General features: G+C 40.6%; 1 protein-coding gene across 3 annotated transcripts in view; it reads left to right on the forward strand.

Moving 5' to 3' along the window:
- prex2 (phosphatidylinositol-3,4,5-trisphosphate-dependent Rac exchange factor 2) overlaps positions 1-27,918 on the forward strand; it is a 152,016-nt gene that overhangs the window by 27,319 nt on the left and 96,779 nt on the right. For all 3 annotated transcript variants that reach the window (XM_015955247.3, XM_054751157.2, XM_054751158.2), the window contains exons 3-10: positions 2,517-2,639; positions 8,396-8,500; positions 12,787-12,888; positions 13,701-13,862; positions 20,016-20,149; positions 20,866-20,969; positions 23,084-23,233; positions 23,807-23,948. In XM_015955247.3, the coding sequence (XP_015810733.3) occupies positions 2,517-2,639; positions 8,396-8,500; positions 12,787-12,888; positions 13,701-13,862; positions 20,016-20,149; positions 20,866-20,969; positions 23,084-23,233; positions 23,807-23,948 (1,022 nt within the window). The remainder of the gene's footprint in view (positions 1-2,516; positions 2,640-8,395; positions 8,501-12,786; positions 12,889-13,700; positions 13,863-20,015; positions 20,150-20,865; positions 20,970-23,083; positions 23,234-23,806; positions 23,949-27,918) is intronic.

Below are 27,918 nucleotides of genomic sequence, written 5' to 3' on the forward strand. Positions count from 1 at the left end.
TAAATAAGAATTTTAAAAGGATATTCACAATAAGTATCCCTGTATTAACGTTATTACTAACTAACTATTAAATAAAGTATTAACAACTGCTTACAATGAGTGTCCTTAAGGAGACTAATTAGTTAATACCAGGAATGTTAATAAAGAGATCCTTTGTTTATTGGTGCTTAATAATGCACATTAGTAAAGGGATTCGTATTGTAAAGTATTAGCGGGATATTCCACCCCTAAGTGAAATTTAGTCAGTTGCCATATTCCTCAGATTTAGTGGGAAAAAGCATTTTGTAACCAGCCCAGTCATTCTCCCAATCTGGCAGGATTCTGTTAGCTTTAGCTTAGCATAAACAGTGGAAGTGAATGGTAACAGCTAGCATTTCATGTAAAGAAAAAAGTCATGAAAATGACTTAATGATCCTAATTCTTCTTGGTGACCTTAATAATCATGTTGACTGCAAATGAAAAGGATAACAACATGGAGGAATTACAGGAGCCGATTTAGACTTGGGACTACATTACGACACGGTAAACCGCCGCTGCAAGGCACAACGACTTGACGAAGCGCCCCCAAAGCTCACCATTTACTGTCATGTCATTAGCATGTTCTAAAAATAAACAAGTAGTATAGTACAGTAGTACATTTGCACATGAAATGCTAAATGGTACTATTCACTTACACTGTTTAAGCTAAATTAAAGTAGGGATGCACCAATACGGATACTCATATCCGTATTGGCAAAAGTTAACCGATACCGATTTAGTTTCTTGAAAGTGGCTCCCTCCATCTCCTACACATCTTTGGGGGCAGATCTGTGGCCCCTCACACTATTGGACGCTCCTATAGAGAAACCTTACATATACAAGCGTGTGTACGCACACAGGCTGTGGTTGACACTAAATGCACTGTGAGTCATTATCATGTGATTGTTCAGTAAAACAATGTTGACTTTATATTTCCTCCTCAGGTTGACACAGTGATAGCTTGCTCTTGTTGTATTGTTGTGTGTTGTATTTCTCTTTCTGCAGGTCTAGAAGCAGACTTGTTCATCATTGATTGTTTATTTTTGTGGAAATCCCCCCCCCCCCCCCCCTCTTTTGTTTCTTCCTTTCTCTTTCACCTCTGTCTCCGTGTCTGGTCAGATTTAGAAAGCATCCAAAAAAACAATAACAATAAAGTTTTAAGTATCAGGCGTGACATTACAGCAGAAGCGTTGATGCTCCACCTAAGAGTAAATCTGTAAGGCTTGTCACCATCATTCAGACATTAATTCTGTTTGCTTCACAGCCAGACAGGACACGAGGGGGGGGAAAAGAAAGAAAAAAAAGAAAGTGGCTTCACTGTAACTTGTCATTTCTGTTCACCTAATAGTTTAATTTAGTGATAATTTCTATTCATATATTTTACTTTTTATCTACCTCACAGTCTTTTTCTGTTCAAGAGAGAAGAAAATAAAACCTGTATTCCAATTCATAGCATTGTTTAGTGTGGTAGAAGTATTGGTATCGGCGAGTACTCATATCCAAGTGTCAGTATCGTATTGGTTTGGAAAAAAGCGGTATCGTTGCATCCCTAAATTAAAGCTAACATAATACTGCCAGATTAGGACAATGACTGGGCTGTACGTATCTATCACTGGAAAATATGGCAACAGACTACATTTCACTTCGGGGTGGAACATCTCTTTAAGAGATCTTTAAAAAAAAGTCTGTATATTAAAAAATAAACATTTGAAGTTTTATTAGAATAAAAAAGTCCTCGTTGCTATAATAGTGAAGTTCTGAATGGAGACCGAAGCGGTGGGCGACTCAGGAAACAGCTGCAGATATAAACTATTTATAAACTATTCTGGCTGGAGGATAATAAAGGATGCTTCCTCACAGTGGGAGTCTTTCTGTGAAGCTTGTTTACTTTTTGGAGGTAAACATGCATTCAGAGGATATTTACTGAAGCCCCCCCCCCCCCCGTTATATTTTGTTTGGGAACATGCTGTGCAGAGGAGGAGGGGCTTTGAGACAGCACAGGGGATGTGTGTGTGCGCGGGGGGGGTCATGGCTGCAATGTCACAGAGTTGAGCTGAATGACATCCAGTCCTCCAGAGAGGAAACGCGGCGATCAGAATGATTTGTTGTTGTTGTTTTCATTAAGGATTATTTTAACCCCAAACACCAGTGAAAGACCTCTGGTTTTCATGCGTTGATTCTCTGTGTATATTTATCTTTTAGTAGAAGAACAATAACTTGTAAAAATGTAGTTTAATTTTAGCTTTACGGTTAAAACTTCTTACAATTGTCTTTGAAGTTTTTATATCAAAGAGTTTTTGGGTAGGGGGGCTCCTTGTAAACAAGCCTGAATATTTATCCTGCAGCCACAGGCATTTATTCGTCTAGCACCACTGACCACCAAAAAAGAAGCAAAGAACAAATTCAAGAAGTGGAAGCAAAAAAAGAAAAAGAAAAAACTTGATTAAGACTGGAAAACGTTGCTTTACTTGACAGATCTGTGTTGTTTTCCCTCTCAGGTTTTATTCTCCAACATTGAGGAGGTTCTGGGCGTCCACAGGGACTTCCTGTCCATGGTGGAGGAGCTGCTGCAGCCCGAGCCTCACGCTCACCATGAAATCGGGAGCTGTTTCTTGCACTTTGTGAGTAGATTTGTCACCGTCTCCCACCGTAGCTTTAAATGCGATCTGTTGTCCGAGCTCTTAAAGCTCAGTCATGCAGATGCAATCTCCTCTCCTAATGCGGCCTGAAATCCGAAAACTTGAGAGAAAACTCCACATGTTGTCAATCAATCTCACGACGAGTTGGATCACATGTGCGATATGCTTGATGTGGCTGGGATGGATTGATCTCAGCCTCCATATATCACATTTCTTTGATGCAGATCCCTGAGGCGCACTGGCATGTAATAGGTTTTAAAGTGCTGTAAATCTAACCATCCTTCTGTCGGACTCTCTGAAACCTCGGTGCCCGTTGTGGCTCTGTTGCAGGTGAGACAGGGAGACGCTCTTGCAGAGCAGATGGCACAGCTGCAGTGGGTTTATGATGAGACGATTTGATTTAGAGAACAGGCTGCACTTCTAAGCTGAGAAATGAAAGCTCGTGACCATAATTCAGTCAGAGGCATTTGCGTGAGCGTGCACTTCCCTCGCTCTAGTTTTTTGTTGCAGCGCTAATGTTCCACAGAAGGAAAACACAGTAACTTTACAACAATAACATTAGAAATGAAACTATCTGGACAGCTGATTGCTCCAAATTACAGTTCCTCTGTGATTCAGATTTTTGGATTGGGGTGAAATCATTTCCAAGGCCAGCGAATAGTCAGTTTAGGAGTTCATACGCTTCCTTCTTGGAAAACATGACTCAGTATGGACAGCATAGCTAATCACGATGTTGTGTTTTTGTGAGAACTCTAGATTGTTGTTGTGACAGTTCTGTCTGTTAAAATAAACCAGCGTTTTGTTCTGTGCAGAGGCGCAACAGCTCGCCTGAAGACTTCAAACTATTTCTGTCGGTCGGCAGCGACTTTGTAGTGAGTGATTTAGAGGCTGTGTGGTGGGCTCTCAAGCACATTGGGGCATGGAGGCCATATGAATAGCTTTGGTGGAAAGTTGCTGGTCATATGGCTGCAAGACAGATGACGGGGTGAGATGGAAGGGGTAGTATCACACACACACACACACACACACACACACACACACACCACACACGCACACACACACACACACACACACACACACACACACACACACACACACACACCACAGAATACATGGTGTTTTTTCCATGATGAATGAAGACATGAATCTCTTAATGTGTACGTCTGCTTTGTGGTCTGCCGTGATTTTAAGCAAAATCCTTGTATGTTTATTATAAAGTAATCTTTTACAAACCTAAAGTGACAAATGACAACATGTATTTTTACCATTAATCTCTGGAAATAACTTTGTTTAAACGTTTAAAATGAATAAAATGATGTCTAGTTGTTGAAAAAGATTGGTGGCTTTGTAACATACAATCATAAAAATCGGGTCTAAAGTACATAGGGCGCGGGTCTAACATCTATGAGGGACGTCATATTAAACGCCATGTTTCCTTCTGGCTGGCTCGGGGTCCTGCACCTGTTGATGACGTCACAATAGATGATTGGCTGAACATACGACCTACGGAAACTACGTTACCATGTTCTAAAACATTTAGGCAGTAAGTAACACAAATTTAATAACAAACCTGCTAAACTCTTTCAAAAACATACGTCAAAGAACAGAATTGAAAAAGAGAGGCAGTATATTTTTGTCGAGTGGTGTTGCCGTAATATGATGAAGTCATCGGCAGCCTTAGGACCCCGAGCAGATCCCAAAAGTACAGCGCCAGAAAACTAGCATCGACACTGCATTCTCTTGATAGAATTAACGGAAGGACCATCAAAGTCTGAGGAGGTTGCATTCTTTCTGCTCCACGGGTAACATTTACCGTAATGTCTTTGAAAACTAGCAACGGTCACGGCAATATGGTGTAAAGCTACCCTGAATTGAATGCATGTTCTTCCCCCTAGTGCCAGGAAACTACACACTGCCACTTTAAAGCTGCAGTCCAGAGTTTTCCCGTTTCAGGCCCACTCGCGTACAGATGTTAATCACAGAGCATGCTCGAGCATTTAAGGACGTACCTCGGCTGATGCAGAGTTAGCAACCTTTCTCGTGGACAAGTACGTTTTTGAAATATAAATATATGAAAACATAAAATAACATGAGCATTATCATTGTAAAACAATGTGTTTTAGCTGTTTTTTCGGCAAGAGGAGCATGTTCATGAATGAGAGGCGTTGCTATCGGCTGTAAATACGGACGTGAAAACCACAGTTTAGTGTGGTATTTCTGTCAGCCACTAAATGGTGCAGTCAGATAAAAAATATTCTGGATTTCATCTTTAATGAAAGCAGAAGTCAGATTATTTAATGTCTCCTTAATACCTATGTATGAAATACAACAATGTATAATATTAGTGGGGAACAAATCAAATAAATCAGCTAACCTTGTATTATTAATCTAAAATGAATTTCAGCTGATGTGTGAAAACATCGAGACATTGCAATACCACAAAATTTAGTTTTATGATACTGAATGAATTGGTATTTAAAAGCAGTGTATCAAATTGCTGAGAATGAACATTTAAACATTATTTGCATTTATTTTGTATGATGCAATTCAAACTTTGACTGCTAGGTGGCAGCGGTTTTTAATGCCTTCATTCTAGTGGAACAAAGATCTCGCCATTCCTGGATGTGTCTTGGAAGCATCTGGCCTGATTTCTCTAGTCAAAAATTGCAAATATCATCTGGCTCTTAGTATCATGGTATATCGTATCGTCTCCACTGTATTGTTGTGGGGTAAATATTCTTGCTTTTAAACTTAATATATTACCTTTACTTATGTGTGATATTCTATATAAATATAGAGCATCACTCTGATTGGTCTTTGAATGTTTAATCAGAAGAATTAGGATTCTTTGCTTTTTCAGTGATCAAACACACTTCGTATCAGTTCAGACAGTCAGGTTTATAAAAGGTAAGAAGTTTATTTTCTAAACAATTACAAACATGACAACTAGGACACAATGTGATGAATGAATCTAGGTGGATGGAGTGTGAGATGTGATGATGTGTGAATATGATATCAGAACCTTTCGTACCTAGAAGAAACTGAGTTCTGGGTGTGAAAAGAATTAGGTCTGCATTAAACTAACAAAGTTGGTTCTTATCAAAACCACATCAGACGCAATCATGCTGTGTCTACCTCACCCTTTTGGAGACCCTCTTCGCGGATCCGGAGGTCAGGAAGGTCGGATGACCTCTGGGCACCGAGGTTCAGTAGATTAACCGCAGCACAGACTTCTCCGTTCCAGAGATGTCACCAGGCTCAACAGGTTGGAACTAGTTTGCATCTAGACGGACTCTTAAGGAGTCGGAACTGTATCAGCTTTGTTCTGCAGGAATCGTTTGCTGTGCCAGCTGTAGCGTGTAGCAGGTTTTTACAGCTTGTCAAGAGACGTGGTGGTTAGAGAGTTTTCCCCCGGTGGCCAGTTCGGAGTTCTGCTCAAAAACTTACTGGATCCCTCCGTAAGTGATTCTGTTTTAATATTCCCATGTTATGATTACATGGTCAATCAGGACAAAAGCGGTTAAGAGGTGTTAACAAACAAACCTCAGAACACACGTCTTTTCCAGATACAAGAATGTTTCTAGTTCTGTGGATAAAGAATCTTTATGTGCAGTGACATTAACTTTAATTTATCTCTACTGAACATTGCGTATGAGTGTAGATAATGATTCACTTGTTAAACCAAACATTACTGATCATAACATCAAAATGTTTCATTGTAATATTAAAATTCACTTCAACTTCATTGAATTAGGCACAGATTATTCAAACATTAATATTAGTATTCATATAACATTTGTTCATCCAGCCATCTTATTATTTAATGATTATTTAACTTATGAGTTGTAAAAGTTCTTCTTTCGTGAGAGTGTGCAACCCTGCGGTCTTATCAAAAGAAGGCTCTGCTTGTGAACAGAGGCTGACATCTTGTTCCCTCTGAAATGTCAACAAGGACTGCAGAATCTTCTGGGCTTCAGAAGACAGAATAGACGCTCCACTCAGATAGCGGAATTAGGTCTGTAGCTGACCAGACATTGTGTAGGTCAATATGTAGGTGAAAACAGACCATTTCTGGACGTTACAGTATTGTGATATTTATTGTATCGTCTCCCCTGTATTGTGATATTTATCGTATCATCTCTCCTGTATTGTGATATTTATCGTTTCACCAGATTGTTGCAAACACACCCCTCTGCAAAAATCCAATAAATGGAATTAAAACTACAATTTGATAAGCCTTTACCTTTCAGTAACTGTTTTGAACCAAATAACTATTGTGTGGGACATATGTGATAAATCAGCTGTGCAATATGAAGTTTATGGCAATGTTTATGGTTTTAATGATGATGTCACTTGGGGACCAGGATGAGACATCACACACACACACACACACACACACACACACACACACATTATATATATATATATATATATATATATATACACACACACACACACACACATACATTATATATATATATATGGCTCCAGGAGTTGACGTCACTTCTCCCGGCATGCAACAGTTCAAATCGAAACGGCGCCATATTGGCAGGCAGAAGCCCGCAGCTGGTATTGTAATAAAACGCACTAGTGACCGGGCTAAAATGAAGCTGTGGGATACCCAGAGTAAAGGTTTTCACTTACGTAGCGACCACTACATATCAGGTACTTAAACCAACGATTCCTCAACTGTGTATAGTGTTTATTTTAAATGCTTTTATTACGATTCTTAGTGGGCTTCCTAAACTTATTTTGGCGTGGCTTTTTCTGTCTTATTACTCATAGTAACAAGTAAACATCACGTAAAACGTTGCCTCGTGAGTTCTGTGTGCTGCCGTTTACGTGTTTTATGATCACAGCAATTAACCAGCTAAGCTGTATTTAATTTTTAAGCAATGGTTGATCAGTTGTCAGATCACACATAAAAAGCACTTTGGATTGCTATTATCTGTCTCACCGAGACAGATCTCAGACAGATCCTGAGACGCTCCTGCCTGACATGTTTATTTTATTCACGGAAAAAAATCAAACTAGTGATTTCTCTTGGCGTTCAGTTTATACATTCAAACAGCACAGCACTCTATTTAAACTACTTACATGTAAATCTGTGTTATTCGTCCGTCCGTCCGTCCATCCATCCATCCATCCATCCGTCCGTCCGTCCGTCCGTCCATCCATCCATTCATTCATTCATTCATTCATTCACTCATTCATTTTCATCCGCTTATCCGGAGTCGGGTCGCGGGGGCAGTAGCCTAAGTCGAGAAGTCCAGACTTCCCTCTCCCCAGCCACTTGGGCCAGCTCCTCCGGGGAAATCCCAAGGCGTTCCCTGGCCAGGTCCACTCTGACAGCTTCTGGCGTTTTTAAAAAGTATCCCGGGGCACTGTAAGGGCGGGAGATGTTTAGTCTATTTAATTTCTGACTATATAAAACGATTACTTCAGTTTTAAAGTGTGAAGTAAACTCCGACGAAGTAAAATCCAAGTCGATCCCGTTCATTTTGTTTACCTTTGTTGCCTGCCAACATGGAGTCTACTCTCTGAGAGTCACGTGACGTCCGGAGCTCTATATATGTAGATAAGATCAACATGAAAAACTATGAATTTTAGTAAGTCAGGCAGATCACAAAGTAAATTGACTCTTAAATTTCTAAAGTGAATCTATTTCTCTAAAAGTATTAGATTTCCCTCAGTATTTTGAATGCCTTCTACTCACCTTGACTCTCTTTCTCCTGCAGAGAAGTCGTTTTCAGATTTATGATGAGTACTGCGGGAACCATGAGAAGGCCCAGAGGCTGCTGCTGGAGCTCAATAAGATCAGGAGCGTCAGGACGTGTTTACTGGTGAGAGAAGTCTGTAAACAGCTGAAACATGCAAGCTATTACCTACCAGATAATCAGGGTTAATCTTTGTTCCAGTGTGTTTGACATGATTCACTCTCCAATACATCTCAGCTCAGTGCGTGGGCGGATTCCCTCTTCCTGTCCCGACACTTTCATAAACTTTCACTTCCGCAGGGGAGCATCGTGTTGCTGGAACAGAAAGATGGTTTCTGGCTCACAATCAAGGAGGAGGAAATACTCACCCATCTCTTTTTCACACCTTCAAACCTCCTGACCCCAAGCTGTTTACACTATTTTACCCCTCATTCATACTTTTGTTCAAAGGCTCTGACAGTTTGAACCTACTCCTGCATCCCTGACATCTGTAACACGCGATTTTGTTGCAGAAAACACACCTTGAGTAACTTGACTTATTTGGGAAGACAATAGAAGCCAGGATGTTATTTGTCTCTGATGTATAGTTTTGGTGACCAAGTCTTCAATCAGGGTTTCTTGTTACCTTGCCAGCTGCTTTATTTTGGTTACATAACCTCAGGTCTAGACTGTGTATTAACCAGAATGAGGTCACACATTAACCTCCAGTAAAGCTTTGGCCCTATGACTGTTACACAGTTTGGTTTACTGTTCACACTCTAAATTGGCAATTCTTTGTCTAAAGTTTAAGTGAGAACGCAAGTGGGACTCAGTCGGAAAAGGTTTGGGTTGGGGGAAACATAAGGATCCCACCATGAAACATTTGTGGGATCATATCTCCATATTGGCTAGGGGACGTCTAGGAATTTCACTAGTGGAGCTGTTGGTGGTTGCCTGGAACAAGGCTGTTGGGGCCTTTCTGCTCAAGCTGTCACCCTTGCAACCTGGACTCGGATAAAGGGGTAAAAAGGACAGATGGATGGGGAAGTATGAATGGTGGTCAACAGTTGACTACATGTTGGTAAAAGTCACTTCAATCTGGCCAATGATTCATAATTACCACCCAGTTTCTTTAGATGTTTTAAAGGACCTGTATCATGCTGTTTTGCTCCTTTCAGAGCAAAGAGTCACAATATATTGTAAAATATTACCATTGGCAGTATTGAGATGTCATTTTTTATGAATTATATGTAATTTTTGCGAGCCATTCCTTCAACCAGGAAATAAAAACCCTGCTTCCTCCGATGTAAATTCCAGAATAATACGCATCTGTAGACGTGGAAACTGCCGATTCACACAGGCATTCACGACCCCCCTTGCGCTCACCCACTAAACTTTATACCCAATTAAGCTAGCGGCTAATGGTTAGCATTTTGGTTTAACTCTCCATCAGGTGGTTTTAACGTTGGAATGGCGCCAGTTTGAAGAAGTAATCCATCTGAAAACCCATTCCGATACTGGCAGCCCGTGCAATCACTGTCATATTCTGGCTCGGTTTTTGAGAGCTTCTGAAAATAAAAGTCAACCATTCCTGCTGATTCATCAGGAAGACTGGACAGTGATCCAGTTCCTCTCACAGCCAAAATCCATTTTTGAGTTTTAGTTATTTCAAGCGCAGACGAAATAAGAAAGAAATCACTTTTTCACAACTGTAAATATTGAACTTCCCACTAGCTACATGGAGAAACTGGGCATTAGTGTTTATAGTCCAGGGGAGGAGGGATCCAGACTCGAGAGACTACCTGGGTGAGAAGGAGCGGGCCGTTGTGATATAGCAACAAATATGCAGAGCTGAATGAAAGAAGCAGCTGAGACAGGAAATTGCATGCATTGGGTCAAACTTCTGGTCTTTTATACTCGCCCTCGTTCTTGCAGAGCAAAGTGTAAAAAGACGTTAAGCCTCTCAGTATAACTACTGGTTTTTTGCAGCATTTTGTATAACTAAAGAAATGTCCACTCCATTTGCGGTCTTAAGAGTGGGAGTATTGGGAAAAATGGCATATTGCAAAGACCAAGCCAACTGACATGTGCTTTTTACACTGACATAATCTCTCAGACACAGAAGGGGCTTAAGGGACTCCACAGTGGGCAGCGGGTTTTCTTTGGGAACAACCAAATCTAAGAATCAAGATAAATCTTTTTTGTTCCTGTTTTTTTTCTCCTTATGTTCCAGTTATTTCACTGCATGCATGCTAAGCCTTCATTTGATCTCTAGCAAGAATGTGTTTTGGGATTAACACAGATTGAATACTGTGTATAAAAGAGATTTTTAACCACAGAGATTTCAGTTAGATCCTAATGGTTGTCATGTAAAATTAAGAAAATACCTACAATGTTGGATTATTGTTTGAAATGGTTGCCCTTGACTTAGTTTAAACAACGTTTCATGCATTTGATAAATTTTTCTGACAGATTGTTTGCAAATTCAGACTCTATCCTTCTTTTTTTCTGTTAGTACCATTAGTATGTTAACTTTAAGAGTGACTAGCAACAAATCTTTCAACTCTATATGTAGTCTTCAGTCCTTGGACAGCCGCTTCAGACAGAACAGCAGACGCTAAACCCTCCACACGCATATAGTAGTATTGGAAATTAAAGGTGTGGAACACTGAAAAAAATTTAAATCTTTTTTTTATTATAATCTGTCACTTTGAGTTTTTAATGTACACTACACTGAACATGAAAATAGTCTCCTACATCTATCTCCTGCTTTAGCGTTTGATAGAAAATAAACGGTTTGAAAATCCTCACAGATCTACGTCACACTGTCACATAACATTCATGGACTCACCCATCTTGACTCACGACGGGGAAGACTGTTGTTGGTTTAGTGTCCAGGAAATGGCAGAGAACGCCTCGACTAGTAGAAGCTAACTGTTAGCTTTAGCAACTCCACAACACGGCAGAACTCCTTCGGGCTTCTGTTATTTGTGGAGAAAAAATATCAACATTGCAAAGCAAACGGCACCGTTTTCCCTACATAGGCTCGGAAGTAGCAACGCTCCACGACTGAAATTCCAGCGCCACGTCTACGAAATCTCCCCCACACAGAAGCATGGAAGGCAAGCGCTCCGCATGCATCAATTCCACCCCCCCCCCCCTTTTTTATTGCTTTCAGCCCCATTTTCATTTCCCCTCACAAGGCATAGCCCAGCCACAGTTGGAATAAATAAATAAATAAGAGTTTGTTCTTAATCTGTTTTTGCCTGGTTAAACAAATGCCTAAAATATCACTGTTTATTTAGTTTGGTAAATTGTTCACTCAAAAACACTAAAGCATGAAAGGTTAAGCCTAGTTTATACTTTTCTATTGATCCAGTCGACATCCATCAACACAAGCGCTCTGTGGCAGGTCTGCAGAGGTTGGTGGAGACATGCCCACTTTTTAACTGTCCGTCAAAAACTATGGAGAGTGCAGGCCTGTAATGGACAGCACACCGATTCCTTTAACTCAGGCGTGGGGAACCCTGGTCCTCGAGGGCCGGTATCCTGCACATCTTTGCTCCAACACTTCTTATTCAGTAGTTGATTCACCTGTTCTGCAGCTCATCAGGCTCTACAGAAGCCCGTTAATCACCTGCTGATTGAAATCAGGTGTGATGATGCAGGGTTGAAACTAAAATATGCTGGATAGCGGCCCTCGATGGACCAGGTTTCCCCACCCCTGCTTTAAATAAATCAAACCCCCCCCCCCCAAAAAAAATTTAAAAAGTACCAAAGATATCGAATGGCGGACACGGAGCAGAATGAAGAACATCTAGTGGGAGAGGTCCAACAATATGAATGTTAATACAGCTCGTCATTGATGGCTATCAAAGATATGCGGCAGATATTTTATTTGTGGAAGGAAATAACGGGAAACGTGGGTTTGGAGGTAGCCGACCGTATAAAGAAGTGTTGTTGTGTCCTTGGGCAAGACACTTAAGCCACCTTACTTGCTGGTGGTGGTCGAAGAGACCGGTGGCGCCCGTGTACAGCATCTCTACTGTGCCAGTGCTCTCCATGGCAGCTGTGGCTATATTGTAGCTCATCACCCCCAGGGCGTGAATGTAGATGACTGATTGCATTGTAAAGTGCCTTGGGATGGGGGGGTCTAGGACTCTAGAAGGGACTATATCAAATACATTAAATAAATACATCATCGTGGACCAGAGACCGCCAGAAAAACGCTACGTGCTCTGTTGTTCTTGGGAATTTCTTTGCAACACTCCTCAGGCATCAAAGTCTGAGAGGAAAACGGCTCCATCCAATGTGTGTGCACGACTCCGCACTGGAGCTGTCAGAGAATTATAAACTAGGCTTTGTTAATTTAAGCTAATGTTGCTCTTCCTGCTCGTAGATCCGGCTTCACATTTTCCTCTCTTCTCCAACAGAACTGCATGTTGCTGGGAGGCAGAAAAAACACAGAAGTCCCACTTGAAGGCTATCTGGTAGCACCTATTCAGAGGATTTGCAAGTACCCGCTGCTGCTCAAAGTGAGTACGGTCCTGTGCGTGCCAGCCATGTGTTTCCAGAGTTACCACACCCATGCGGTGCTGCTGTAAGGCACCTCCTTCTTCTCCTCAGTCATTAGTGAGGCCTGTCAAGTCTGCCACACATCAGCCTCTCCCTTTCTAATGAAACGCCAACCTCGTATTCTGACACGTCTTTACTTTAGTCCTGCCATTCAGCCACATTTCAGGAATAACCCATCATCACCTCCTGCGTCTCGCTGTAAGTTCAGACACTTTGCACACCTGCAGTCGTTAGTTCTAGACGTTTCCCTTTTTCCAGCGTGAAACGTGAGTGAGAAGCTGTACAGTTTCAGAGGCTTATTCCAGTGAGCTGTCCCATCTCATTTATCTTATTATGATCTATTAATTCACCCAGGCACCCTCCAAGCAGCCATCAGCAGGGGCTCGGATGAGGTTTTAATAATAATAAGGAGGTAATCTAATGCCTTGGCAGTTGAAGGTTTCCAGCTGCTGGGGCCTCCTCCTCTCCATGAAGTGGCACAGATAGCCATCAGCGGCCGCAGAAATATCCAGAGGAGTGTAAATCAGCCTGGTGGTGACTGGCATGCTGGAACACCATCGCTCAACTTTGAGATTCCTTCCACTTTTGCTGGAAGGTGGAATTGGACAGAGCCTTAGAGTCTTTGGGGGGGTGAAATGTGGAGTGGATGGGAACGCCGTATTTTCACGCCTTATCTACAGTAGGATGTAGGACATTTTCCAGACCGCTGACATCTTTTAAAATCAGAGTGTGTACATTTCCTGTGTGTTTTTTTTATCTGTATGTTCAAAAGGAGCTGCTGAAGAGGACCCCTAAGAAGCACAATGACTACGGTCTGGTCCACGAGTCTCTGCAGCTGATGAAGGCCGTGTGCTCCAGCATTAACGAAGCCAAAAGGCAGATGGAGAAGTTGGAGATTTTAGAAGAGTGGCAGTCCCATATCGAGGGCTGGGAGGTGGGCCGTCACAACACTGAAATGAAAGATTTAGTCAATATGTGAGAATTCTTCCATCAGCTGGAAGTCATAAAATATTTAAAGCAACACTAAATAAGTTTTCTTCTTCTTCCCCCTACTGGTTGAAAGTGGAATTACAAGTATCATAAACAACCCTGCTGCAGTCTGTTGTAGCTAGTGCTAACAATGAGCTAATGCTAACACATGGCAACTGATACTAAATAAGCCAGAAAATGAAAAAATCCACACTGTTGGGCAATAATATAAATACGTACAAGTCCAGTAGCAACAAAGCCAGGTCATCATCAGCCTCCTTTAGCTCCCTTAAATGGGTGTAGGCTGCACCATTGTTCATCTGGTTTTAGCTCTTTGCTTTGTCTTCAAATACATTATTATCTTTCTTTTACTTCTAGGCTCCACCATGATGCTTACAAAAAAGCAAATTTCTTCTCTTTATCTTGTGCTTTTTATTGATGGCTGGTAGACAGAAAATGCTAATTGCTAGCCTTTATATTAGCTACTGGTAGAGGAAACAGCTCTTGTTGTAAAACAGGTAGAAGCCTCACCCTAGTGCAAAGCTATTCTTGAACCATTTGGAATAGAGGCATGGTTGAGGTGTCTTTTGAAAGTAAACACTTGGGATTTTCCTCACAATAGTCAAAAATTGTCTAAGTGATATTGTCATAGAGTAATATGAGCTTTAATGCACTTAAAAATATGAATGTTATGGTCGCCTATTCATTTTTATAATATACATGCTTTCAAAATGACATTAGCAATGAGATATGGACTGGAAAACACAGCCTGAAGTTTTACATTGTCCCACACCACACCAGATTTTACAGTAATAAACCCAAAAAATTGTATTTGGCACGTTTTTATAAGAGGTCCAGGCGTGTCAAAAGTGTTTTAAAAGTGTGCGATTTGAAGACCATTGCCCAATACTTTGGGAAAAAGTCTCTTTTTTTAACACTTTAACATAGAGTCATGATCTTGGGCTCTAATGAAAGGTTACACATGGAACTGTCCTATCCCTCATCCAGATGCGCTCTAAAGAGTAAAGGAGACACACTGATGTGTGTAGTGATCAGGCAGCGATACCTATCTCTCCAAACTGTTGCTGTGTGAGAGTTTGTTTACATTCACACTTTGCACCGACCCCCACATGTTAGATACCTCGTATCTAGTTGATGTTTGAATCACCAACAAATATAATATAACAGACTTTATTGGTCTCACAGTGGGCAAATTCACATTGTTACCGCAGCACCAACACTTATGAGAATCAATTGAAGATAAATAATTACAAAGGTACATGTATATACACATAGGCTGTAAACTATTACTGTAACTTTCGACCACTAAAAACCACGAATAAAAATAAAAACCCTGGGTTACAAAGCTATGCAGCATAAAGAAACACAGACATACTGTGTAAATCCAGTATTATTGATGTTTTTGTGTACCAGGATAATGCCAGTACCGGTTAAACTGAAGAGTTATACACTCTTACTGCAGAGGGGATGAATGAGCTACGGCAGCATTCTGTTTTACATCTGGGATGTCTCAGTCTGCCTCTGAAGGAGCTGTCCATGGTCTCCACAGGTCTCCACAAACTGCTTTGTGATAGGGTCGAACTTCAACCATCACAATAGAGGGAGGGACCTTTTAGTCATTGGCCTATAGTAAAAGCTTTTAGCAGAAGAGGTAAACCATCACCTATTGGATCATGTAAAATGACAATCAAAAGCTTAGCCATCGTGTGGCTGTGTTTAGTTGTGTAAATGTTGGAAGCAACCACAGGGAAGCTAACAGCTATTATGAACAAAACATGACGACAAACTTGAGTATTGGAAGTCGTTCAGTAGCACATTAAGTTGGATTGTGGACATGAGACTTATTGTGAGCCAACTATTTTACTGGAGTTCTTTTATTGGACCCTTTTGAATACAAAAAGATTGCTTTTGTTCACGATAGCTGCATTCTGTAAATCTTATTAAGCATCAAAGATAAGAGTATGGTTATTTAGCATTTGCGAGTGGTTTGACAAAAGTGTTTACTGTGTCTACAGCTATGATTGTGTAATTGATTGGCATGCATAATAGGAATGTCAAGAATCTTAGCTTTCCAATGATGTTTAGTTTTTATATGTTTACATATACATTGTTGCGGTGTTAATCCGAGAACAGGAAGTTGATCAAATCCCGCGGGTGGGACACAGAAATGTTAAAGGGTAAAAACTCTTTAGTGTTGCTTTAAAGACAAAAGTGATGTAATTATTCTGAGGCAGACTGTTTTTCTCCTTCAAGAACTGACACTAAATTGGTCTAAATGGTTGTTATTATGAGGCGAGAGGTTATAGTTTATATATAATTCACACTGTTTTAGTTAAAGTAAGCAAATTTTGTTTGTATAGCACTTATCACAGACATAGAATCACAAAGTGCTTCACATAGATCAAAACAAAATAAAACAAAGTCATAAAATCATAATGATCTCAAAACAGAATCAGATTAACATCAGAAAAAATAAAGTCATAAAATTGTACATTTTCTTCAAAAGATGAAAGATTAAAATTTTGAGTTAAAAATAATAAAATAAAAGATTTTGTTAAAAGCAGCTTTAAATAAAAGGATCTTTAGCTGTTTTTTAGAAGTGCCCAGACTGTAAATGCTGCATACGGATAAAGGAAGATCATTCTAGAGTTGGGGTGCTACAGTCTGGAAGGAGCGTTCACCTCGACTTTTATATCTGGTCTTTGGAACTTCTAGAAGGTTCTGGTGTGTGGACCTGAGGGCTCGGGTTGGAGCATAAGGCTTTAACAGTTCAGTAATATAGGGAAGAGCTTGATCATGTAGAGCATTGAAAGTTATAGTCAGGACTCTAAAATGAACTCTAAAGTTAACGGGTAGCCAGTGCAGAGACATCAGAATAGGAGTGATGTGTGCTTTTCTGTTTGTTCCAGTTAGGAGCCTCACTGCAGAGTTCTGGACCAACTGAAGATGGTCAAGGGCTTTTTTATTAAAACATGTGAAGAGTGTGTTACAGTAATCTAGATGGGAGGAGATAAAGGCATGGAGAACCATTTCAAGTTCATGTTTTGACACCAACCTTCGCAGTTTGGAGATATTTCTTAAGTGATGAAAACAGTTTTGGACCAATGTTTTTGGGTGACCCTCAAGAGACATTGATTGAGTTAAAGAAGGTCCTAGAAAGAATTTATGGCTTTTTTATATGAATTTCAGTGTAAAGTGGTTACGTTTGGTTCAGACTAATTGTTACTTTATCAATTCTACAGAATACAAGGATATTTCTGTGAGGAAATATGGTAATATTCACAATTTTCACACCAAAAACACTGTTGTAGTATTTTAAACAGTTAATTTTAATGATATCATTACATATTTAGTGTTTAGTTGTTTAAAGCAGGCTACTAGAAAGAAGTTTCAGCTGATTTCTGTTGAACTCAGAGACCCATCCATATATCCATTTTCCTCTGCTTATCTGGGGTCGGGTCGCGGGGGCAGCAGCCTAAGCAGACTTCCCTCTCCCCAGCCAGTTGGGCCAGCTCCTTCCAAGTAATCCTAAGGTGTTCCCTGGCCAGCCGAGAAACATTGTCTCTTCAGCGTGTCCTGGGTCTTCCTTTAGGTCCCCTCCCGGTTGGACGTGCCCATAAAACCTCACCAGGGAGGCGTCCAGGTGGCATCCTAACCAGATGCCTGAGCTACCTCAACTGGCTCCTCTTGATGTGGAGGAGCAGCAGATCTACTCCGAGCCCCTCCTGGATGACCGAGCTTCTCACCCTATCTCTAAGGGAGAGACCAGCCACCCTGCGGAGTGGCGATCTCAATCTTTCAGTCACTACCCAAAGCTTGAGACTATAGATGAAGATAGGAACGTAGAGCTTTGCCTTCCAACTCGGCTCTTTCTCCACCACGACAGACCGGTACAACGCCTGCATCGCTGCAGACGCAGCACCAATCTGCCCATTGATCTTGCGCTCCATCTTTCCCTCATTCGTGAACAAGAGATTCTTTAACTCCTCCACTTGAAGCAGGACCTCATCACTGACCTGGAGAAGGCCTTCTACCCTTTTCCGACTCAAGAACACAGTCTTAGATTTAGAGGAGCTGATTCTCATCCGGGGCTGTGAACCGCTCCAGCGAAAGCTGGAGATCACGTTCTGATGAAGCCAACAGGACCAGACACAAACAGCTAAAAGTCTAAGAATAGTGCGATCAGGAACAGCTTTATTACTGGGCGGGTTGTCATTGTGTACTCGACACAGTCTTGGCTGCAGCTCCTCTGCGGTTTCCCTCTCAGCACTTTTATTAATGGTGAACATTAGCTCATTCTGGAGCGGGATTCTCCTGACTGCTGCACGCCAGTCTCGCTGGGATTTGCAGCTCCAAAACGAGATGGAACTGAAAAAGAAGAGGGAGTAGAGAAAAGCAGAGTGGAGAGATGGTTGCATTTACGTTGTGTGTGTTGGAGGAATGATGGAGGGGTTGTGAGATTTTTCCACCCCTGTTCTTCTGTCCAGGGTGGTTGCTCATTAGTGCCGACCCGCTCGAGTGCTGGCCACCCTCAGGGCCTCCTGGCAGGTTCACACACACTGCGTGGGAGAGGCAGGGCGATGGCCTGCTGTGGGCACCATGGCGATGACTGCCAGCACTTGCCAGGATGGTTATTGCCAACTAGTTAGCATTGCAAGTGTCTGTGTTTTGTCACAGTGTCTCATAGTAATGCTGTAATTTTAGACATAAGGATAATAATTTCCATTTGCTTTTTGCCTTTTTTTCTCTTCTCTTGTTTCATCAGAGCTCTCAAAAAAATCATCCTTTTTCTTGATTTTGTTTTGTCATTTATAGCTTTTAATCTTCATTTTCTGGCAAATGATGGAAATTAAATGAGATTGGTGCTTGCTGAAGCTTCGACTCTTGTAGGATTCTAATAAGAAAACTGCATATTAAAAAGCTCCGCGCTGATCAAATTAGATGAAGTATCGTGTAACATAAAATGTGTCCATTTGGAGAAATAAAGCTTTATTGTCTCAAATCCTTTTGGATCTATCAAGTGACAAGTTTCTGTGTTTGGTGTGCGCACATTCACATGCTGCAAATTAGTTTAACATCTGGTCAAGGGGGGTGAGAGTGGGGGGAGACAAAAAAAAAAGAAAAACGGGTGGAGGAAGGAATAAAAAGACAGAGGAACACAGAAGAAAAGTGAAAACAGCTCAAAAAAAGGAAAGAAAGGTGAAAAGGCCAAAAGAAGAAGGAAAAGAAAGCCTGATAAGTTTTGTCCCGTCGATGTCTCCTACAGCAGGAAATGCTTAGCACATTTATCTGTCTCCAGGGTAGTTATTTTTAGCTCAGAGAGGCTGATCAAATGGGGGAACATAAATTCCCGGTGTCGAAGATGAGGGAAAAGAAAACAGACTTTATCACTTTCAGCAGGAACTTAACAAATATGGTGACCAGGCGTGACAACGCAGCACATATCTGGACAGGATGTTGTTCTATACAAGCTATTAACCACCCTGTGTTTTAAAGTCCCACAGCAATCTGGTCTGAGGAAGCTGGGAGTGTTTTCACAGACCCCTGAGAGAGGGACCAGGAAAGGCTGGGCTGTACGCCTGAACTCTGACGGATAAAGAAACAAGCTCTCTCTAGCAAAAATATTATGGGTGGAACTCGATTAAAACAATTAATCTAATTAATTAGAGGCTTTGTGATTAATTACTCTTGATTAATCACATTTAATCATTCAGGAAAATTTGCAGCCAAGCAATTTTTTTAAAAATGAAAATGGTTTTAGTGAGGCACAGATGACGTACCCACACTTTAATGGGTATATTTCTGTAACCACAAGGTCTATTTTAATGGACATGGAACATTGTAAATGTTGTGTAGTGTAGAGTTCAGGGGAAGTTCTGCTGAGAGTTACTGTATGCTTCCCACCCCTATATATATATATATATATATATATATATATATATATATATATATATATATATATATATATATATATATATATATATTAATCCTTTAGATTTTCTATTAATAAGCACATAAAACCCTGCATATTTAACTGTTCTCATTTTAAGCATGTCATCTTTTTTTGTTCCTTCATCTTCTGGATGTCCATCTCCAGGGCTCCAACATCACAGATACATGCACGGAGATGCTGATGCAAGGCGTCCTTTTAAAGATTTCAGCAGGAAACATACAAGAGAGGATTTTCTTCCTGTTTGACAAGCTTTTGGTGTATTGCAAGAAGAAAAACAGGTGTTTGTACTTTCATTTTACTATACTTAAACCACAAGGGATCAAATGAACCTAACTTCATATTAGTGGGGCGTAATTATTAAAAATATGCTAATGTACAGATTCTTTGTCTATGTTTCTGCAGGGAAAAATCTTTATCATTTTTTACTGATAAGATTTCTTTGTGTAGGAAATAAAGAGCTTTTACAAGCTTGGTTTCCTTTTTAAACCTGGGAGCATGTGTTTAATCATTGCAGAGATATTAAACACCATCACTTAACGCCTTATTTTTTCTGTCATGGTAGCTCTCATTTAATATATCATTACACTTAATGACAAGACATTTATTATGATCAGTGCATGTTTAAAAAGGAAACTTATTACAGTGTTTCTGCAGGCAGTGCCCTTGATAAATAACCAATTTATATGAAGTTTTTTTCTGTTTCTGCTGCTGCTGCTAACTCTGATCTACTGATACAGCTACTAACAATGCCGCTTCATCTGTTCCAAGGGTTTTTAGCAGCTTTTTCCTCTCCCTCGCCAGCTGTCACCTGCTTTGATTTCCTTTTATGTTCCTGAAATGTTGTCATGCTATACAAACGAAAGGAGAAACGTCCCGCTCCCCACAAAAGAAAGAGCAGTCATTTCTTCAACTGTGATTTACTTTTAAAAATCTGAATTAATTATAAGTGTGAGTGTTGTCACATCAAGTGCTAACAATAAATTATTTGTCAAAGGCGTTTAAAAAACAGCAAAGCCTCCACTGAGGGACCACGCTACCTGTTCAGAGGGAGAATCAACACTGAAGTGATGGAGGTGGAAAATATGGACGACGGCACTGGTGAGAGATTTATTTTAGGTTTATTTTCTTCCAATTTATGCCCACCTACTCTCAGATCCTATTAAAACATGGCAGGCCACACACAAACGTTTTTATAGTTAGTGGTTTAAAGACGTCCTAGAATATAAAACCAAATTTACCTTGGGGTGTAGAAGAAGAAAAAATCTTTTATATAGCGCTTCTCAAGATAAAAATAAAAATGTCAAAAATAAAAAGATTAAATTTGTAATGTTGTAATGTAAGAGAAACAGTGCTTTCTGAGTAAAGCTGGTTAAACATGTCAGAAACAAGACACACCCACTTTAATCTGCATTTCCCAACCCCACTTCAACGTTTGCAATATTTAAACATTGGTTGCGGTAATACTAACTGCAGGACAACACTAGCCTGAGCTACTGCTAACGCTAGCCCAAGCTACTGCCAACACCAGTGTCAAATACTGCTAATGCTAGCCTGAACTACTGCTAACACTAGCTTGAGCTGCTAGTGTCCTTGTTGAATGAGAGGAAAACAACAAGGAAGTGCTACTCACTTCCAGGATGCAGTGAATGCCAAGCAGAACCACAGCTCGTGGGCCGTATCCTCTGTCTTTTGCCTGCAAACTCCCTCTCCAGAGTCCACTGGTCACTCACTTCATTCCTCAATTGGTCGTATACAACCCTTCCTCCCAAGCACACACCCAGAACACAGAGTTAAAAGTGGTTAACTGGCCAATCAGCACACAGCTCATTTAACATTCATGTCCTGGACAAGTGGGCAGGGTAATTCAGTCTTTCCATTGTAGGGCTTCAGTAAGGGGCTCCTGGGCCATTGTGAGCCACAACAAATTTTCATGCAGCAGATCAAAGAGCAGTTTCCAATTGTGAATGAACTCCTTCTAATACACCTTTAAAGTGTGTTACGCTAGCTTATAAAATGAAACATCTGCGGTCACGTATCCTTGAGACTGGACTGCTGCTCCTTTGTGAACTCTCACATTTTATGTCTCTTGGCCTCTCCTAGCCGCTCATTATCATTTATATTTGTAGAATCCATCTTTTTCTTTCCAGCAGATGTTAGATGGACAGCAGTGTTCTGTGTTTCTGGTGGGAGATTGATGGGTTTGGATCTGGAGAGAGCGAGTGGATAAACACTTGGAGCAGGCGGGCAGCGCTGAAACTCACGGGTGTTCTGCACCACAGGCGGAAGATCGCAGTCTGAGATCCAGAGGGACGGGAGTATTTTAGCTCGGATTCCTGCGTAATGAAAGTGCCTCTGCGTTTCCCGGGAACACACTCTCTGCCCAGGGCTGAAACACACCCTCGAGGAATTCCATACAGAGGACACCGCTCTATATAAGCTTTTAGACATAATCATAATTGATGATTATGGTGTTTTACTTTTTGTTGGGAGGCACCATAGGTCAGCTCAGGGCCATAAAAAAACACCCACCTCTCTTTACTTTTACAGGTTTTGTTAAACAGAGACAGAAAATGTCACGATAAATGTATATACCAAACATCGAATGTGTGGTTGCTCGTTTATCTCATTAAAGAGAGCAGCAATAATCAATGAATCACTTCATGCTTTGAATACAGATTTTTTATTACCATTTGAGTCACATAATGTTATATTTGGTTATATGTGTTGGCTTTTATTCAGCAGCTTTTAGCTTTTAACCCCCTAGTGTCTGTTTAGTAGACCCGAAAATGAAACTTATCTCCTTTCTGTGCGTTCATCTTTTTTAACACCTTAATCTAACAGCTGGAACATCTCCCAGCCTTCATTAGTAGCTACAGGAGTGATTCATCACTAAATCAGACAAATCACCTGTGTTCATGATCTAAAACTTGCAGTAAACATGCTGGAAGCAGACTGTAGCGGCAGGTATGCCAGCTCAATTTTTTCTAAGTCCAACAGGCCGGTCCGGCACTCTGAAGTTGCAAATGCGGTATTCTGTCCACAGAGGGCGGTGTGGGTCTGAGTGATATTTCATTAACCCTGCAGGGTCATTTTAGCACATACTGGCTCAAGAAAATGATTTACAGATATGAAAAAATTACATATTATGGCTTTAAGAGATTTTATGAAACTTTTAAGGTTAAGACTGTGGTTTCCTCCCCTCTGCTCGACAGCTGATTACCACAGCAGTGGACACATTGTGAACAACGGCTGGAAGATCCACAACACGGCCAAGAACAAGTGGTTCGTCTGCATGGCCAAGACCCCGGAGGAGAAACAGGAGTGGCTGGAGGCCATCATGAAGGAACGGGAGCGGAGGAAAAGTATGGATCTCCTCAGGCTGGAGTTGCATGATGTGTTTTATCGTTTTGACAAGATAAAAGTTTCATTAAGTCAAATGCTATGATCCCACTTAAGACGTTGGTGCAGACATCAGAAAAGTGGTGCTAATTATCCTGCTAAATTAGCCCTTTGATGCATGAATTATGAAATCTTCAACCATGATTTTTTTTAACAATTTTTTCATTTGTCTTTAGGTGTGAATGAAACAAATTTCAGCAAATATTTTTTTTGTAAAATTTTATAATTTACAAATAATTTATTACATGTCCACTTCAGTGGGCAGCGTGCATTCTGAACATGAAATATGTTGGCTTGGCTTACTGAAGTCCAAACGGAGGGGCTCAAATGCAATGAAGTCTTCAACGGTTGTGCTTAATAGCAAAAACAAATAAATAACAATATTGAGTACCTGTCCACTGTAGTGACCATTATGCATCAAAGGGTTAGAGGACATTACCTTCTTCTGATTGAATTGATGTTTAGCCAGAGAGTTAAGTGAAGACATTAGGAATGGTGTGATATCAACAACCACTCCTCCTTCATCCTCTGCTTAGGTCTGAGGCTTGGTATGGAGCAGGACACGTGGGTGATGGTCTCAGAGAAAGGAGAGAAGCTCTACCACCTCATGACCAAAGGGAACCTCATTAAGGACCGCAAACGCAAGCTTACCACCTTCCCCAAGTGTTTCCTGGGAAAGTAAGGCCCTGTTCACAGATATTGTAGCATTAACATTTTCTGCTTCTCTGACTTTCTCAGGCAGATGGTGTAAAAAAAATAATCAAAAAGTATTTATTTTAGTACTTTCATGTGTGTTTAGCCTCTAAACCATTATGCCAAACACATGGTAAAGGATGGTGATGATGTCACAATGATGTTATATTGAGTTCGACAAAACGCGAAACAAGCTAGCTTTAAACTCAAACCCGGTTACCGTTCTCTCGCCCTTCTTACGGCTGTCATCCCTGGGCCACGTCCATCTGATACTGGAACCCGCATTACCAGAGATCACGAGAGCGAGCTAAACACCAGTCGCTGTTTTCTAAGTCAAAACTCCTTTTGTTTCCATGACTTCAAACAGCTTTTTTAAATTTTGGGACTGCTTTTTTGTCCTAAAGTTGAAGTGGTAGCAGCCGGCTGTTTCTCCTTCTCTGATATTAATAAACAGAGAACTTCTCACACCGGTGGCGTTCTGTTGCAAAATGCTTGAGCAAGTAATGAGTGGAGGACCCAGGGAAGTGCGGTGGTTCTGTAGGACGGACAACTGGATGGTCCAATCGTTTGTTTTGGTCCGAGTCGTGTTATTGGCTGAAGTTTTGCAAGACAACCACTTCATTTTTTCTAAATCTCTCTATATATTTATAGCTATGCTATGTTAGAACGTTGTTAAGGATATGAAAAAAAGAGCTTGTTATGCAGATTTGCCAATGTAGCTTAAATGCAGTTGATATTTACCCATTTTTTCACATTTTGGAAGAATCAACCAAACTCTTGATGCCAATTAACTTAAGTACTGAAAATGGGATTTAATGAAAAAATATTGTTAATATCAAATTAAAACAAAAAAGCTGATGTTTTAGTTTATCGCAACCCTTTCTTGGATTATCATTATTTTCTGTATTGATAATCTCTTAATTATTCCATTAAAACTGTTTTTTATCTGTAGATAAGAACATTTTCATAAATAATTTCCAGAGTAGAATAGTAGGAAAGAACATAAAGCAGTGCAATGCAATTTTGGAGTTTTATTTTTTTTATATGGGACTTGGATCAGTGTACTGTGTAAGGCTCATGTTAAAACTTTCCTAATAGCGACTGGTTTCCTATTCTGGGCTGTCTTTTTTAAATTTGCAACTATTTCTAAGGTTGGTGTTTGGAAAGAAAAAAACAAAAAGCATACGTTCAGGAAATTCTTTGTCTCAGGGAAAATCAAACCCTGCCAGATTTAGCTCGTGAATCTTATTAAAGGAATATTGGTTTGGTGTCTGGGGAGGAATCGTTTATTGAATGCCGGCCATAAATCAGATTTCCTGCCTGATTCAGCTGACTGCCCACCTTCTTCCCTGCTGTTGCTAGATTACCTCACACGCTTCCTGAGGGATTCTTGACATTAGATATCGGCTGTGGAAATATCGCGCCTCATTGTCTGATTTCAGCATCTCCAGAATTTGTCCTTTAATTTCACAGATGAGCTTAGACTCTTTGCTTATTTATCTGTGGATGCATTTAGTACAAATGGATAATCTAGAATCTTTGTTTTCCTGCAACTTATTGAAGAAACTATTCTATTTACATATTACTTCCACTTTGATTAGCCTAAACATTACTTCTTACTACTTTTTTTCAATTATTTTAAAGAGCAGGTTCACTGAGAAACCATTTTTTACTTATTGTCTTTGAAAATGGTCAGCAGCTGAATGTGAAGTAGTCTTCTACCCCATTTCCTGTATTAGCTTCAGATTGAAAATAATTGGAAAAAAGCTCTGTTCAGAAAAACCTGACAGATTTACATCACACTGTCACTTAACATTCATGGACTCTCCCAGCTTGACTCGATACAGGGAAGGCTGTTTTTGATGTAGCGTCCAGGAGAGAGCAGAGCACGTCTCAGTTAGTAGAAGCTAACCATTAGCATTAGCTACTCCACAACATGGCAAGCTCATCCAGGCTTGTGTTAATTGTGGAAATAAAACATCAACGTTGCAAAGCAAACAGCGTAAGTGGTAGAGTTGCATTGCTGTTATCCAATCAGAGTCTAGATCTCCAAATATCAGGAGTAAGACTCCAAACCCTCCTGTCTTCTGCCACTTTTTCCTCTGGCTGTCTTCTACGTCCTCATACAGGCGCACCGGAGCTTTTTTGTCCCCCCGAGAATGACTTAAAAGTAGGGCTGCTCGATTATGGCAAAAATAATAATCACGATTATGGTGACTGAAATTGAGATCACGATTATTTAGGACGATTTTTCAATTTATGTTGATTTTATTTGTTTTTATTCAGTCATAAATTGCTCAGGGCACAATCAGGACAAAAATAAGAAACAAGATGATCACTAAAAGAACTCCTGATTCCCAGTATAAAAAGACCAATATACTTATAGCTCATAGTTTATGACCCAAGGGTTTGGTTTAACTCATTTAAGTCTAACTAGTACAGACCCAAATAGCAATATCTTGCAAATACTGTCAGCAAGAATTATACAGTGGCATTTATAACAAATAAATGCAAATTAATTGATGTTCACAAAATGTTGCATAATACGTATTTAGTCGTGTCAAGGTGCTGTAGTAGTGCACTAACACTGTGTCCTCAGAGAGATTAGTTATTATTTATCAGCGTGAGGAACTTATTTCTACCTTATTTATAAACTATTTATTTACAAGTCCATCAGTTAATGTAATAATTGTCCCAACCACAGCTGCACCCCCCAACCCCCAAACCGGTCTCACAGCAATCGGGGCAAGCTGCACGTGTGTTTAGCACGCCGCACGCGCACATTTAGCCATTTTTAGCGGCTCAGGAGTCCGCAGGTGCGGTGTGTGTGTGTCACTCACTCTGGTTAATCCAACAAGGAGCCGGCTCCGAGAGCTGTTTCTTTAGCGACTGACACATCACTACATCATTCCCTTTCCTAATGTCCTGAAGAACGGTCCGGAGCGCAGGCGGAGTGTTTAGCTAACCTGCAGGAAACGTCGACGACAGTTATCCAGAAAGTAGCTAAGGGTTACCAGAGATGTTTCTCAGGTGTTCGCTAGGTACTTTTAAGTTAAAAAGTCAAGAAGGGGGTCTGAAAAGCTGCTAGAAATAGCGTCACAGTCACTAAGTTGTCAACACTGTGGGAGGAGCGCTTCATTTGCAACTCAGGGCAGCGCAAGCGGGAGGAGCAAATAATCGGCTTGTTTTGTTTTTTATAATCGTTCAAAACTCAGATCGTAATCGTGATTAAAATTCGATTAATTGAGCAGCCCTACTTAAAAGCCTTTCATTCCTACTAAGTGTACTAAAATATGAGTAAAGTTGACCTTTAAAACATCTGAAAGACTTCTTAAAAAGCTGTAATACTGATGTTGACTCAAGCATAATCAGTCATCTCCAAACATGCTATTTTTTAAAAGCAAACAGAAAGAAAAAGAACACCCAAAAAGTCCAATTGGACATACTTGTGGCCAAGTTACAAGGCATGGCGGTTTGGAGCGAGGAGTTGCTTTTCTTCTTTGGTCCACGCAGACAACACAAGATCCCTCGTGGTCTGTAGAAGGAATGGATCTGTCAGCTGAAATGATTCAAAGGATTAAACACTAGTCATATGCGGTCATCTGAATGAGTCTAAAGAGATCATGTGGTGTGAAATAATCTCAGAGGAGCTCCTTGTGGAAAGCTCCCCTTCACATGCAACACCTGGACGACCATCTGTGGTTAAAAAAACTTGTCTCGTTCTTCCTCTGGCCTGATGAATCTGGAGTTGATTACATGTAGGCGTAATTGTTGAGTGAGAAACGGCATCGTATATCTTTAATGAAAACCACATTGCCAATGGCTTTAACTCAGCCCACTCCTTCCATTGTGAAATGCTGCGCCTTCATCCTCTCACCACATCTACTCGGTTTCGTCTTGCTTTTGCTATTTAGGTCTGGAGGCTATTTCTGGGCCTCCTTTTTAAATGGCACAA

Source organism: Nothobranchius furzeri, chromosome 7 (genome assembly GCF_043380555.1).
Source record: "Nothobranchius furzeri strain GRZ-AD chromosome 7, NfurGRZ-RIMD1, whole genome shotgun sequence".
NCBI classification, from domain to species: domain Eukaryota; kingdom Metazoa; phylum Chordata; class Actinopteri; order Cyprinodontiformes; family Nothobranchiidae; genus Nothobranchius; species Nothobranchius furzeri.